This window comes from Ovis aries, chromosome 22 (genome assembly GCF_016772045.2).
Source record: "Ovis aries strain OAR_USU_Benz2616 breed Rambouillet chromosome 22, ARS-UI_Ramb_v3.0, whole genome shotgun sequence".
In the NCBI taxonomy this organism is placed as follows: domain Eukaryota; kingdom Metazoa; phylum Chordata; class Mammalia; order Artiodactyla; family Bovidae; genus Ovis; species Ovis aries.
In genome coordinates this window covers 13705651-13721532 of record NC_056075.1, presented here as the reverse complement: position 1 = coordinate 13721532, position 15882 = coordinate 13705651, and the positions used below count along the sequence as shown (strand labels likewise).

The 15882-nt window shown below is 38.4% G+C and overlaps 1 protein-coding gene across 7 annotated transcripts in view; it reads left to right on the top strand.

Moving 5' to 3' along the window:
* IDE (insulin degrading enzyme) overlaps nt 1-15882 on the top strand; it is a 108763-nt gene that overhangs the window by 72401 nt on the left and 20480 nt on the right. For all 7 annotated transcript variants that reach the window (XM_060405006.1, XM_027960520.2, XM_015103327.3 and 4 more), the window contains exons 8-14: nt 450-542; nt 964-1055; nt 1987-2067; nt 3821-3924; nt 8785-8887; nt 10785-10907; nt 12793-12875. In XM_060405006.1, coding sequence (XP_060260989.1) covers nt 450-542; nt 964-1055; nt 1987-2067; nt 3821-3924; nt 8785-8887; nt 10785-10907; nt 12793-12875 — 679 coding nt within the window. The remainder of the gene's footprint in view (nt 1-449; nt 543-963; nt 1056-1986; nt 2068-3820; nt 3925-8784; nt 8888-10784; nt 10908-12792; nt 12876-15882) is intronic.

The following is a 15882-nucleotide window of genomic DNA, read 5'->3' as shown; positions in this document are numbered from 1 at the left end:
AAGATATTGTGGCCCATGTTTTAAATAAGATAGAGGTTAAAAAAAGTAAATCTCATATTGTATATTGTTTACCATCTCTATGAAATGAGCTGAAACATTTATCTACTCTTATCCATCAAATCCATCAAAGGGTGTATTAATACTAGGATCAGTCAGTAGATTTCCAAGGTTCCTTTCCACTCAGACTCTGTATATAGCACTTAAGCACAGTAGTCTACTCTTGATTTGGGAAATGATTTGAGGAGTCCCAAGAAAAACTCCCAACCCCCAAAATTCCTTGAATCTTTTGCAGTGCCTGAAATTGCTTTTCTGAACTGATTTTTGCCCAGTCTTTTCTGCAGAATGCCCTTCTAGTCTCTTGGGAATGTATAGAATTAATTTTTAGAAAAAAATTCCTAGTCTTAAAAGAAGACACAAGCATTCATGTTAATTTCCTTTGAATGTTACAGGCTGGGTAAATACTCTTGTTGGTGGGCAAAAGGAAGGAGCCCGAGGTTTTATGTTTTTTATCATTAATGTGGACTTGACTGAGGAAGGATTATGTAAGTATTGGCTATTTTTGAATGAAAATTGATTTTTTTATGATTAACTGTTATTAACTTATTTATGCTCTGGATCTGTTTTTTTGTTGTAAAGCTATAAAGACTTCAATTCATACCGTTTTATCTGTTGTAACTTGGCCTCCATTTCATGGCTGATTTTCCCTCCTTAACAACTGATCATTATATTGCACTTGTGAAATGTGTACTTGGCTTTTTAGTTACTCGTTTATTGCCCCTTCTGTCACAAATCCCAGATCTTGGAAGGCCATGTATGTGGGACCCTAAACCTAGTCACAGGGAGGTGAGAAGTCCATTTCTAAGGGGGATCATCTTCTACTTACCTGACTTACCTTAGGAGTAAGCTCCTTGCTTTGAAGGATTTGAAGACTGAGTGGTTTTTAAGTGTACACTTTTTTTCCAGTACATGTTGAAGATATAATTCTGCACATGTTTCAATACATTCAGAAGTTACGAGCAGAAGGACCTCAAGAATGGGTTTTCCAAGAGTGCAAGGTACTTTTGTTTTGCCAAAATTTTTCTTATGGAAAGTTTTCAAGAAACAAGTATATGTGAGTTAATTTAAATGTAAGGCCCAGTGAAATTTTTAAAGTTTTTATTGTTCCTAATTTAAACTCTAAACTTTTGAAATGCATAGTAGCTTTAGTTAAGGCCTAGTCTTAACTAGTCTGATTGGTTACCTGACATACAGTTAAGGGTTAAGGCATCAAGTAGCCTCTTTTTAGGAGGAAAAGGAAAGAAACAAATAGATTGCATTTCTGTCTCTGAAAAGAAAGCCAGGAGTTTCTTGAGCTTTTATGTATCAGTGTTTATTCCAGTCTCCTGTCTGAAGCTGTATCTAAAATTTGTATTGAACTCTCAAAGGAACAGTGAATTGTTATATATATTATTGTGTTCTTAAAAGTGACTTTATTGTTGTACGTAGGGAAAAGCCTGTCCTTTTCTTTCTTTCTTTTTTTGCATAAAACAAAAGGTATTTGTCTTTTAAATTTTTAAAAGCTTCTTTTAAGAGTATTTTTTTTTAACATCTACTTTAAGATCTATTCAAGACTGAAATGTATTTTGTTTAAAGGTATAATCTCTGTTTGTGAAACTTAGGACAGTAACTTCTCATCAGGCTACAGTTCTCTGAGAGGGTCAGTAAAATCATCATCTGTGCAACTGATGAATCTCACAGGGTTCCTTCACAGTTTTCCTAATTCTTTGACTAATAGTTTCAACAATTTAGCCGATAGAATCATGTCCTGTACTTGTTATTTTCAATCGTGTTCTGTACACTTCTAAATCAAGCATAGCCATTTTTTCACAAAGTGTGATAGTTATATATGGAGGAAAATGGGAGGCAAACCAACCCCCACCGCCAAGGAAAAAAGTATTTTTAAATAACAGGTAATTTATGTCTAATTGGATTAACTTTTCATTTTAGGACTTGAATGCTGTTGCTTTTAGGTTTAAAGATAAAGAGAGACCACGGGGTTATACCTCTAAGATTGCAGGAATATTACATGTAAGTTTATTGTTATTTTATTCTATACTTTGGCACATAGAGTGTTTCAGTGATCCTGTATATGTTACTTTCAGTACTATACAAATCATAAAAAGTGAAGCTACAGTGTAAAACTTTAGACTTTGTAGCAACTAGTAAACTCTGATGTGAAGACATTTAAAATCGTAATTTTCATCATCCTGAAAATCATCATCTGTAATATTTTCATTACATAGACATCATGCTTACTGGCTTTAAATATTTTTCAGTTCTACTGTGTGTCATGTGCTACTTATGTGAAAGCTATAAATCACCCACTTTTCTCTTTTTCTCATTGGTGTCACCCTAATATGAGCTACCTTTTTCTTACCTGGATTACCATCATAGACTCTTACCTGAGTTCTGTGCTTGCCGTCTCCCTAGCTTTAGTGTTTTCTCCCTGCCTCAATGATCTTTTGAAAACCCAAACCAGATTATTTCACTCCTCTGTGTCAAGCCTTTCAGTGGTGTCCCATCAGAGTTGAAATAGATCTAAATTTTTACCTGACCCATTACGTCATCTGACTCCAGCCTCTCTGACCGAATTCTGTATCACTCCCCCTGCTACCCCTCTCATTCTCGTTCCACTCTAGCTCTCCTGGCTGTTTGTCTAATCTTTAGGCATTTAGTTTTTTCTTCCCTCTCAGGGCCCTGTCATTTGCTGTTTTTTTCTGCCTGGAACACTTACAGTCTTTGCATGGCTAGGTTCTTCTCGTTTGGGTCTCCACTCGGATGTCTCTCCTTTAGAGACACCTTCCCTGACCTCTCAATCATGACCCTGCCCCTTTTAAATTTTCTTTGTAGCATCTTATCAGTATAATGACAGTATTTGTTTGTTTATTGTCTGCCTCCCTCCCAGTTAGAGGACTTCCCTGGTAGCTCAGACAGTAAAGCGTCTGCCTACAATGCGGGAAACCTGGGTTCAATCCCTGGGTTGGGAAGATCTCCTGGAGAAGGAAATGGCAACCCGCTCCAGTATTCTTGCCTGGAAAATCCCATAGACAGAGGAGTCTGGTAGGCTGCAGTCCGTGGGGTCGCAAAGAGTCGGATAAGACTGAGCGACGTCACTTTCAGTTCACTTTCCTCCCAGTTAGAACATGAGCTCTTTAGAGAACAGAGACGGCATCTGTCTTACCTACCATTGTACCCACAGCAGCACCTAGAACAGTGCCTGGCACAGAGTAGGGTGTTCATTACATACTTGTTGAATGAATGAATCAGTCTGTCTCAGTAAGTTGCCCTTACTAAAAAGCCTCTTCCACATTATTTTTCTTTAGTAACTGAAAATATGAGCCATTTTTCCTCCATAACAACTTTCTAAATGCTTGTCTGATTTCATTCATAGAAGTTAAAGAAGAAATTCTATTAAAATATATATACTTTATATTAAGAATCCTATAGATGTCAGCGTTTAATCACCAAATTTTTTAAAATCGACACTCAGTTTTTAGCTAGAGGTATTACTTGTTCCCTGAAAAAATGTACTTTTGTTCTCTGTAATGTAAATGTATTTGGGGATTAACTGTAAAATTATCCCACAATATGAAATTGCTTAAAGTGTGGTAAGAAAGAGAAAAGATTCAGAAATCTTTACAATGAAATAAAATTTAATTGGAGGGAAGAGGGGGGTGTAAAATAGAGGATTTTATGTGTTAAAGATCTGTTTGCTTTAATAAGTTAAACTGTATCATAGTCTTGCACATTTTACTTTTGTATTTATTTTCCTTTTAAAAAGTATTATCCCCTAGAAGAAGTGCTCACAGCTGAATATTTACTGGAAGAATTTAGACCAGATTTAATAGAGATGGTTCTCGATAAACTCAGACCAGAAAATGTCCGGTGAGTCACTCTACAGATTTTACTGTTACATACTACATTTTCAGTGATAGTTGGGATCTGAAATTTTAAAATTGTGAATAAAATGCTTTTAAACTTTTTATCAAGCATGATTACAAAAGTAGAGAGAATCAGTATAATGAAGCAATTTCAGCAATCAACCAAGCTTCAGCAATCAGTACATGGCTAGCCTTTTTGATCTTTACCCACACTTCTTCACTCACCCTTCCTCCAATCTTGATTATTTTAAGTCAGTATCTTGAAAACATGAAGATGCTTTTTTTAAAAAAAAAAAAAATCATAATTTCATTATGAATGAGATATAATAATAGATTGTCTTAATCTGGCTTCATCCTAACTCTGACTCCCAAGTGTCAGCTCATTTATCTTGTTTTATAAGCAAGTGAGGATACCCTCTGTTTTTTTAAGTGGAAGTAAGGATTATAGTCTCAATGCTTCTGACTGGCCAGTGGTTAATCAGGAAATCAAAAATTGGAGGAGCTCTTAGGCTAAGAAATATTTCTGTTAGGGGAGGATCAGCCCTAAAGAGCTTATGAGCTACCACGTGATATTTCTGCCTTAAAATTGAATTTCATCTATATTTTCTAAAAGTCAAGAATAAAAGGTATACGTTTGATTGGCACATATTTTGCATTTATTTTTCTCCCCTTTTGACAACATATTTCCAGAATTCTGGGAACTTGGTGATTAAGTAAATATGTTTTTTGGAGCAGTCATTTTATGAATAAAATCAACAATCTGATAGGACTTTTTGAAAAAATCTTCTGACAGAACTCTTCTATCAGTCATTTTCCTAGTTACCATTGTTTGAACTTTTTCAGACATAGCAACAAACAGTAGAGAGATTAAATTAAAAGAAATACTATTGGTGGTTATACAAAATTGGTACACGTGGTAAAATTACATAAAACTATACACACACATTGTACCAACAACAATTTCCTGGTTTAGATGTTATAATAGGTAAAATGTAACCATTGAGGGAAACTGGGTAAAGAGGATACAGGACCTCCCTGTACTATTTTTTGCAGCTTCCTAACTATAGAAATATGTAACTATATCAAAATAAAACATTAGAAAAATTTTTTAAGTATTTACAATAGCAACAAAAGCATAAAACATTCAGAAATGAATTTAATCAAAGGTGAACAAGATCTCTACACAAAAAACTATAAAACAGTGCCAAGAGATATTAAAGACCTTATTCATAGATTAGGAGACTTGAATTTATTAAAATATCCATCCTCTCCAGTTTGATTCACAGACTCAATGCAATCACAATCGAAGTCCTAGCAGGCTTTTTTCCTTAAGCTATTGGTAAGCTGATTCCAGAATTCATGTGGATCTACAAAGGACCTAGAGTACTTGGAACACTTCTACACAGGAAAAGAACAGTTGGAGGGCTAAAACTGCCAGATCTGAAAGCTTACTCTAACACCATAGTACTTAAGATGATTATAGTACTGTCGTAAAGACAAATAAATCACTGATTTTTGTGCCTTTTTTCTTCCTCTGTTGTGTATCTTTAAAAAATATGATTTAATATCGTGATATTATAGAATTCTACTAGTAAGAGGATAGAATTTATCTAGTTGAATCCCTTTTAAAAAGTGATGAAACTGAAGCCTGGAGACTTGCCTAATTTAGATCCTAACTGTGATTTTGGCAAGATCTGAAAGAGAGTCATGGTATCAACCAGGATTTGTTTCTGATGGTCAGGTCTGTGCAGTTCCTACTAATTCTTTTTTAAATTCGTCACAGTTACCTGTGAAGCCTCTTCTCATTATCTGCCATCTTCCCTCTTTCCTGTCTCAGGGATTATTTGCAAAGGTGTCATGAGAATTCGTCCTTTGGGAATGCTATTGCCTTTTAATGTCTACAGATTAATAATGTCAAGATTATTTCTGAATGGGTCTCATCAGCAGTGGCAGCTATTCTTTCCTCTGAACGCTTCTAAGTGGCTGACTTGAACTCAGCAGTCAGCATTCATTCTCACCTACTGTTTCTTTTTCTTAGTATTGTGAGTTTCAGTATGAAACTAAAGGATCATTTTCTCTCATATTTCCAAGGATCCTATCAGTACCGTGTGCTGTGCTGTGCTTAGTTGCTAAGTTGTGTCCGACTCTTTGCGCCTCCATGGACTGTAGCCCACCAAGCTCCTCTGTCCATGGGGATTCTCCAGGCAAAGAATACGGAGTGGACTGCCATGCCCTCCTCTGTTAGTACTGTGAAAGTGAAAATGAAGTCGCTCAGTTGTGTCCGACTCTTTGCGACCCGTGGACTGTAGCCCACCAAGCTCCTCCGTCCATGGGATTCTCCAGGCAAGAATACTGGAGTGGGTTGCCATGCCCTCCTCTGTTAGTATCAGTAGCCAATTCTTTGTAGATGGAATTAAAGAATAGCATTGCCCCCACCCCCACATTTAGGAAAAAACTCATCGAGACTAGGTTTTTTTTTTAATGAGCATGATTAGGTTTCCAGCAGATAGTCTAAGGTGCTGCAGGGTCCTTGCCAGTTTTTCTCAGTTCTCTGCAGTTAAACATGCTGTAGCTCTCTGTGGGGTACCTCAGTTATTGTGCCTTTTTTCTCCTAATTGAGGTCCTCTTGTGCTTCCACACTCTGATTTGTAGATGTCTGTATGTTTGACGTGTCTAATCTGTCTCTTCTGTTATTTCCCCTTCATAATCTGTTTGAAAATACATACATACTCTGTCATTTTATTTCAGTTTTTAATTCCTCGATGATATGCTAACTCTTGGTCTCCCTTTTTGTTAGGCCACTACTTGGTATTTACGTAGTTTGAGGAGCTTCATGGTAACATTTCACCTGTTGCCCATACACTTTACTTTGGTATCTAACGATGCAGATCCCTCAGGATTGTACCTAGTAAATTGCCCTTCTCCCCTTTTTCTAACTTCCTTATCAACCTACTTTGTCTGCTTCTTTCTGTGTCATATAGTCATCCTCCAGAACATTTGGCAGCTTTCCCTGAGTTTTTTCACTTTCTCACTCAGAACTGAGTTTCAAGTTTCCTTGTTCCAGAAGGCAAGTCCACTGCTGAATGAATGCTCCAGTCTTCATAAGTTGTAATCAATCCCTTGTTCATTATTCTGATACATGGGGCTGTCATTCAGGGAAATCAGAGCCATCTGTGTAATAAACTTTTTCAAAATCAAGCATCTCATGGAAGAGAAGATGGGAATACCACCTCTCTACCATGTAATTCTACTTCCTAAGACATTTGTTTAGGTGTCCCCCTAAGAATTAATCCATTCATTCTTTGAGAAATCAACAGGAGTGGAAGCAGTTTCTATGACTGAGTCCTAGCTGGCTCTGTCGTGTATTGAGTAAATGTCCTTAAGAAACATCACGTACTCTTCATGTGGCCATGTGAGCTGTACCCCTCATAAGGGATTCTCAAATTGCCAACATGGATACAATATGCGAACTCTTTCCTCTGTTAGACCCTTGGATTCTTCTCTGTGTTTCTGTGGAACGTATTCTTATTTAGCATGTTTTCTAGAATAGATAGTGGTCAGTGGCAGCTAGACCAGATCAGGAATACCGTAAACTAGAAGATTAAGTCAGTCGTTCTCACAGATAGGTGAGTCAGATTGCTTGTAATATTTACCCTGAAGCAAGTGAGAAGGCCAAGTCCAACTAGCCAGGTGGACTATTCTATCTAGAATGAATAAGAAATAGACGGTGGTTCTGACGGTCAGGCACTGGAGTGGAGGCAATCCAGTGATGGGCAGGTGTTGGAACACAGAGATTAGGATTCTGAAAATGAATGGGTGTTCAGAAGAGGGGAGTTTTGATTGAAAGGAGTGGACTTTGAGCTGTGAGACTGACATTCAGAGACTGGAACCTAACCTCCGGGAGGGTAAGTGAGAACAAGCGAGAATAGATGTGAACCTAGTTGTCTGAACTGAACTGGGACATAAAGAAGTGAAACCAGCAGCAGGGCTGACTACATGGCGAGCCTTCCGAGCTACTGGCCTAGCACTCTGTCGACACGATTCAAAAGGATCGCTCCCAGTCTGGCGTTGAGCTAGCTAGTCAGAGTGAAATGATTCTAACTTTGATAATTAACAGGCAGCAACCTTCCCTAGGACAGGCGGCCCACTGGTACAGAGCTTCTTCGGCTCCTTTGCTTATGATCTTCTGACATTTTACCTCTGCCTTCCCTCCCTAAACTGTTTTTTTCCCTTTCTCATTTCTCTTCTGCGAAGTTCCTACTAGCCCATCGGAGAAAGAAATATTTTTCTTGGTCCTGTCCCCATCTCCCCTGGCAGCAAAAAGGCCAGTGTGAATGTAATACATACGGTTAATTGATGGTAGTGTCTGGCATAAAATAAAAAAAAAACAGAGTACAAATTAGCAAGTTACAATGAAAGAATGTTTTTAGTTTTTTTGGTTCTTTGAATGAGCCAACAAGTTTTCTTAGCCATTTTTGTAACCTTGGGCCTGAGCTGTTCCTAGGAAGGAGTCACTTTGTTGTGCTTTTTCAAAGACTATTTTTCAACTGACCTTTGTTCCGTGTTTTTTTTTTTCCCTAGCTACTCTTCTTTTAAGATTCCAGTCAATAGCATTCATAACAAGAATCCTCTTTGCAAGCAGTTTTTCACACCCAAAATGATGGGCTGTAATCAAAGGGTAACAGAGACTGTGATCAGAGACTGCTGTACATACATAGCCATTTCACCTAAGCCTCATAGAACTTACTTGGTCTTAGAAGCCCAACACATTCTTGGACATTTATTCATATTTTCATGAGTCAGATTCTATAAATTTAATATATACAACATGAATTTATAGATTTTTTTTTCCATCTCTTTCTAGGGTTGCAATAGTTTCCAAATCTTTTGAAGGAAAAACTGATCGCACAGAAGAGTGGTACGGAACCCAGTACAAACAAGAAGCTATACCAGACGAAGTCATTAAGGTAGGGTTAACCCGTCTGTGAAGAAGCCCCATGTGAGAGGGACACACAAGAACATGAGCTCCCTGGATCAACCAATTCCCGGCCCAGAGTGTGGAGAGTCGTGGCCCAGCACTGTCTGTACCCTCCCAAGAGGAGTAAACAGGGAGGTAGGGAGCTGGAGCATAGGATTTGCGTGAAGGAATGACACTATAGCCGTCTCCTCACATGTCTGTCAGACCAGCAGGGCTGTCAGACAGACCTCAGCCTCGTGCAGTCAAAGATCATTGGAGCTCAAAGTCCACAGGGAGGCACAGGCACCAAGAGAGGCAGCAAGAGATGGAAGCAGGGAACCTGAAGGACAGGGGCACGGGTTTCTGAGAGCTCATGACCTTGCTCTGAACACACGTGGGGAGCAGTTTCTGGGATTCATGCTGTCTTCACCTTAGGAGGGGCTGTATTTTATGCCTCATATTGTATTGCTCTTTTCATCAACATAGGATCATCACAGTTTGTTTCAAAACAGGTATGTGTAGTAAATAGTATGTTGCTGGTGTTACGCATCAGGAGTCAGGATTTTGTTTGTGAGTCTTATCTGCTTGTCTGGTACTTTTTCTTTTTTGGTTTTCATTGGGTATGTAGCTTTGAGATTGTGTCCTTTATTCATGGGAAGACATCCGAAAGCCTTGCTCTAACTAAATACTGGTTAAACTTTAACAATAGCCATTTCTTAAAGGTAGCAGGGTAATGACGAAATAGAAAAAAGAATAAGAAAGAAAGTTGTTACTGATACTTCTCTGACATAGTCACAGCACAGGAGGAAATGAGTGCAAATGTGCATCTTACTAAGCTGTGAGGGTAGCTGATCTCCCATGGGTTAGTGCTGGGTGTGAACTAACCCCAAAACAAGAGAAAACCCCTGTTCAAATTCTGACCATGACCAACGTGCCCCAAATGGAAATTAAAACAAACTGATCTGGAAGCTCAGCGGTGAAATTACTTGCTGAGTGCTTACCATTCCCTATGATTCAGCCATTCTGGAGACCTAAGTTGCTACTCATAAATAATGTGGTCAACTTCCCCACCATCCCAGTGCCAAAAGATACAGATGCAGGAACCAAAATAGAACTGCAAGAGCTGCACAGCTATGCGACATCAGCTGGAGACCAGATTACTGAACCCAGAAGCACTGGCAGTTGGTTGCTTTTTTTTTTTTAATAATAAAAAGTCTTACAAGTCAGAATTCGTAAGTTGTGGCCTGATCAGTCTCACTTAACTTTTGGAAGTAGCCCATGGAACAGACCCAGCCTGCAGGTTGGATCAGTCCTATTCTACAGTTAAGCTGACTTAAATCTCAACTTTGTCGTTAACCCTAGGCTTGAAATACTGGTCCACTTGGAAATTCACATGGTCATCTGGGAGAGGAGTTGGCCAGGCTTCAGAAGTAAAGTGAAAGAAACCCTCTTTAACCTAGTTTTCAAGCCATACATGCAAGTAACTTAGTATAGCTGAAAAGTAACTCTTAGACTAACCACCTGTTGTCTGGCAGTTGTGGACGTATGTCTCTGTGCAGGTTATTCTCCAATTCTCTAAAGAGCTAGAGCAGATGTGCTCTTCATACGTTAGGCTCCGCGTTCCTTAGTCTCCGATTGTTCCTTCATGTCGGCCGATCATTTTAGAGAGGTATAAAGAAGAAAGATAGAGATAGATAGATAAGTGTAAAACCTTGATTAGTTCCAGAGATTCCAACTCAAGTTTCATGAAAAGTCATTGCTAGATTTTGGAAGTAGCCTCTATGTAGGGTGGCAGAGAATGTTGACATTTATTCCCTTATTGTTTGCCTGGATATTAAGCAAAGTGAGTCTTTTAAACCCTTAAATCAGATTCTGATCACTTTTGTTTTTTTTCACTCTTCATCCAGAAATGGCAAAATGCTGATCTGAATGGGAAATTTAAACTTCCAACGAAGAATGAATTTATTCCTACAAATTTTGAAATTTTATCATTAGAAAAAGAAGCAACGCCATACCCTTCTCTTATTAAGGTAATATGTTAGAATCAGTGATATTAAAGTTAGGGGACAGACCTATTACTTGGAGGGGACTAGAAAGATGGTTTCTTGCATTTGGTACTATATTGATTTAGGGGGCTCCCACCCCAGAGATAACAGAAGAGTTGCAGAGATAATAACTAAAAAAAAAATTAAAAGGCTAGAAATGTCAAAACAAACAAAACTGCTGTATAGCATAGACTCTAGGGAATTGTTTGCTTTGCAGAAAATAAAGTAGTAAGTCTGGACTAATTCGTCTGTTGAAAGATATAACTCAGTGATGAGAGCCTTTTTTCCGTGTTCACTGAAGACCCAGTAAGGAAGTAGACTTATGCTGCATCATGAAAGTTAAAGATAAGAAAGAATCTCTAAAGCCTGGAAGAGAGCATATCCAGGGGAAGCTGTTGGATTTCCTGCCCTTACAGACAGTTTTTTCTCATTTTGAAAGAGTGGCTGTATGAAGTTAGTGGAGCTGTAAGTCCGTGGGATGAATGACTGAGAAGGGAGTCTTCTTTCTCCAGGTGTTCTTGTCATGTCATTATCTCGCACCTTGGGTAGACTGTGTGGGAAAAGGGATCAGATTATTACGGCACATCCTCTTTTCTAAACTTCAAAACTAGCTCTTTATAAATTTACTTCCATAGACAAACATCTTTCTGTCCCTTCAAAAGACCTAACGTTAAGTCATTGAGACAAGAGTTAGTGTTTAGGACTATGAAATTTATCTCAAGTAACTAGATTATTAGTGAGATAGTCACTTTTCTTTTAAAAATTACATTTTAATGAGTTAAAGGTTGGGTTATTCAAAGAGAAAGCTTATTTACTTTTCCTAATTTTTTGTGTGTTTTAAATAGGCCATCCTAGCATAAAGTAAGGAGAACACTAAACCATTTATGTCTCTTCTCAGAGTTTCAAGGTAGTTTCAAGTGAACTCTAAGACTTTATATAATTTGGTATGAATGAGTGAGTAGAGAGTTGAGGGAGTGGCTTACTTATTCATCCTTGCCTGTATTAGTTATCTATTGCTGTGTAAAAAATTACTCTAACATTCAGCAGCTTAAAACCACAAACATTTTTCTTTCTCATGCAGCTTCCAAGGGATAGGAATCTGGAAGTAGCTCTGTTGGGTAGTTCTGGCTCAGGGTCTCCCATGAGAGAGACAGTCAAGCTGTTGGATGGAGCTTTGGTCGACTGGAGGCCCAACTAGGGCTGGAGAAGTCTCTTCCAAGTTCAGCTGTGTGGTTTGGGGAAGATCTTAGTTCTTCACTGCATGGGCTTCTCCATAGAGTTGCTTGACACAGCATTTGGCTTCCCCTAAAATGTGAGATCCAAGAGGGAAAATGAGTGATCGAGATGGAAGCCGCAGAGTCTTTTATAATCTAATCCCAGAAGTGTCATACCATCATATCTGCCATATTCTCTTGGTCAGACAGAGACCAACCCTGGTCTAGTGCAGGAGAGAGGGCCATAAAAGGGTGTGAATTCCTGCAGCCGGGATCCACGTGGCCCACCTTGGAGGCTGGCTGCCTCATACCTACCTCCCAAGGACTCCTGCATCTGCCTCCTAGCGTCGAGAAAGATAGGGACAGGATAGTTGGTGTTGGTTTCTCCTGTCTGTCTCTTCCTCCGCTGGGTCCCCATCTCTTTGACCCAGGGTGAGATAAGAGGGTAATTTCTCTCGGCTGCTAGAGTTACCAGTCATCTCTCCAGCTTCACATCTGCTGTCTCTTGGAGAGTGCTTCAGAGCCATGGGACAGTAGCCTCTCCAGAACAAAACTCAGCTGTTGCCTCTGTCCTCCTCCTCTTGAAGAGAGATTTGATTGAAGATCTTTGTCAAATGTGCCTATATTTCCCTAAATATATTGTGTTTCCATCACAGGATACAGCTATGAGCAAACTCTGGTTCAAGCAAGATGATAAGTTTTTCTTGCCCAAGGCCTGTCTGAACTTTGAATTTTTCAGGTATGTAAAATGAATCTAGCTACAAAGCTTCCTAACATTTCTAAAAGTTTTCTTTGCTTCCTTAAGTACCTATGTCTGGAAATAAAAGGACTTAGAATTATTTAGTGTAGACCAGGAAAGGCTGCGTCTTCTGTTAAATGGTATTTTAGGAGCCAAGGTTGTTAATTCTTCCTTTCCTTTGAGGAGTACACTCTTCAACTGAAATGATTTATGTTCGCTATTAGGAGGATCTTCCTAACCTTGAGGATTTTGAATCTGGGAAGGCTGTAGATTCACCAGAAGTTCACTGAAAAAAGATGAAATAATCCAGGGTAGTCTTTTGTTATGGTTTTGGTTTTGTATTCCTAGAGCTTGCCCAGAAAAAGAGTAGTTATTAAATGATCTTGAGTCCCTTCCAGTCCTTTAATTCTCTGGGGTCCTTAGATATTGCGTTCTCTATTTCTGACTTGGTAGGAGATGTTTAGTAAAATTTATGAATAGTGCTACGGTTTCAGTGATTCCTCAGTATAAATCTTCAGTTCATCTCTGTCTTCTTTATTTGTGTGATAATGTTATCATTCAATTCAGATTTTAACTCTGAGTCTGTACTGTGTAATTTTATATTTCTAAAATTCAGTGGTCTGTTTATTTATTTATTTATTTATTGAAAAACCCTATCATCATCTAATAATGTTCACTATGATGATCAACTTTTTCATTAATTTTTGTTTGGTTTGCTTGGCATGAAATTAAAGCTGAGATGTGTTTTAAATGTTTCCGAAGAGGGAAAAAGAATCTCTAAGTAGAATGTTAATAGTTCACCAACAAGTATGTTGAGATTGTAGAGATAGCAACATTATTTATTTATAGCATGAGATTCATAGATTATCTAGAGCTGCACAGAGATTGTTGCCTTTTTTTTTAATATCAAACCTGGACTTTCTGATTATGGCTTACTATTGGCAGAAAATATTACAAAGCTGGTTTTAGTTTTTAATAGTTAAAAGTGATATTTTTTAACACTCTAAGCAGCTTGCCACACTTTGCCATTTGGCTTCTGTGGTTTGGCTTCAGAATATCTTTTGAGAGACCATTTGACATTTTCGCATTCTCTAAACTTCCAGCACAGCTCTCAGAATTAAAAATATCTGCTTCCCACCAATCCGTCTTGGTCCCTCTAGAGATAAACACTGTTAAGTTTCTTGTACATTCTTATAGAAATTTTCTGTTTGTATATATCCTTTTAATCTTTTCAGAAGTAGGATAGTATCATGCGTACATATAGTTTTTAAAACTCTGCGATCCATATTTAAGCACATAACATCTGGTTACAAAATAATATGTTTTAAATTAACAAGTGAATCAGGATTTAAGCATTCCACTTGAATCATGTTCTCTTTTAAAAGTTCGTTTACTACTCTCTCCAGTTCACCAGCAAGACTGGTGTTTCATAACACTTCTTGGAATTGTGTTCTGAGCTTTAGCCCTATGGCTTTGAACTCCCAGATCTGGCTTTGTCTGGCTTTTCACTTCCACCTAAGGGTGGTTACAGGGACAAGCCCTCTTGAGGATCCTCTCTTGTTTTGGTGCTTTTGCTTTTGTGAGCTGTGCCAGTAAGGTTTCTGAACTGCTATTTACCTAAAGAAGGAGATCTGTCATTGTGTATAATAAATACTTAAAAAATGAAATGACAGGGTACTATTTAGATTCGCCAGGTGGAGAATGTTTGTATAGCTTTATGATAGTCTCTTTGATATTAATTTCTCTGGGCTAAGCATTTTACCTCTGTTTTTACTTCGTTATCAGCTTTTGATAAAACTGTTGCTTTGCTCTCAGTGCGTTGGTTATATTTACGGTGCTGTGGATAAAATGAAACTTATAATTTGCTGCCAGACAAACTAAGCCAAGAGGCTGCCTCAGGTCCTTTGCACTGGCTGTTTCCTCAGACTGGAAAGTTCTCCATTGAGATATCCCCAGAGCTTGCTCCTTTGCTTCTCAGGCACAGATGTCACCTTATCAAAGAGGCCTTGATTAGCAATTTTATAGAAATTAGTAGCCTTCCTGTCCTACCTATCACTCCTTTTCCTCTTACCCTGCATAATTTTTCTCCATAACACCATCACCACCTGATGTATCGTATTTAAATGTGTTATTTGCCTCCTCTGCCTGACTTGTTCCCTCTTTATTCCCAGTACCTAGAGGAGTGTGTAATATTGTAGTAAGAATGTAGTACATGTTTGTTGAATGAAGGAATCTTTTACTTGCTGGTCATAAATGTAAGCAGTGTCACATAGTCAAATGAATAGGTCATTTGACTTAAATCCGAATCCTAACTCTCCTGCTACCAGCCCAGGTGACATGAGGAAAATTATCTTTCTTATTCGATAAATGAAGGTTTAAAATTAGGTGATCTCTGCAGTCTTGCACTCTGTAATTGTTTCCTCTCTCTTGTTGATGTTTCTCACTTAAAAATTTCCCTGTTTTATATTAAAAAAATTTCCTATGTTAATATTTTTTTCCTGGTTCTGGCTGCAATTATATGATGGATATTATCTATGCCTTTACTGAGAGTGTTCTAGTCCGCTGGTTTAGGTGGAAACTCAGACACGCTAACATTTTCACACGTGTCAGTTTTTCTCTTTCAAGTCTCAGTTTGTCTCTTTGAAGTTTATGTAATCGTAGCGCAAAGTTCTCAGTCCCATCCTTCTGTCCACCATGGGTATGTATGGCTTGCTCAGAGGAAGAAAGAGGACGTGCAGATGCTGTGTCAGTCAGCTCTGTCGGCCATGCCTTTTCCTACCAGCCTAAACGTGGACATGCATTTTGTCCTGTTCCTACTCCCCACCTGCCCAGTGTTTCTAACTTGTCGGTGCTACCACGCCATCTGGGGTAATAATTCCTTTTCCCTCTTCACTACTACCAGTACACATGGCATAGTTCAAGCTTCTTTGTTAGACATCTTGTTGTTGTTGTTGTTTTTACTCATGAGAAGAGACAGATTCAAGAATTCAAAGCGTATCTTCAGGAA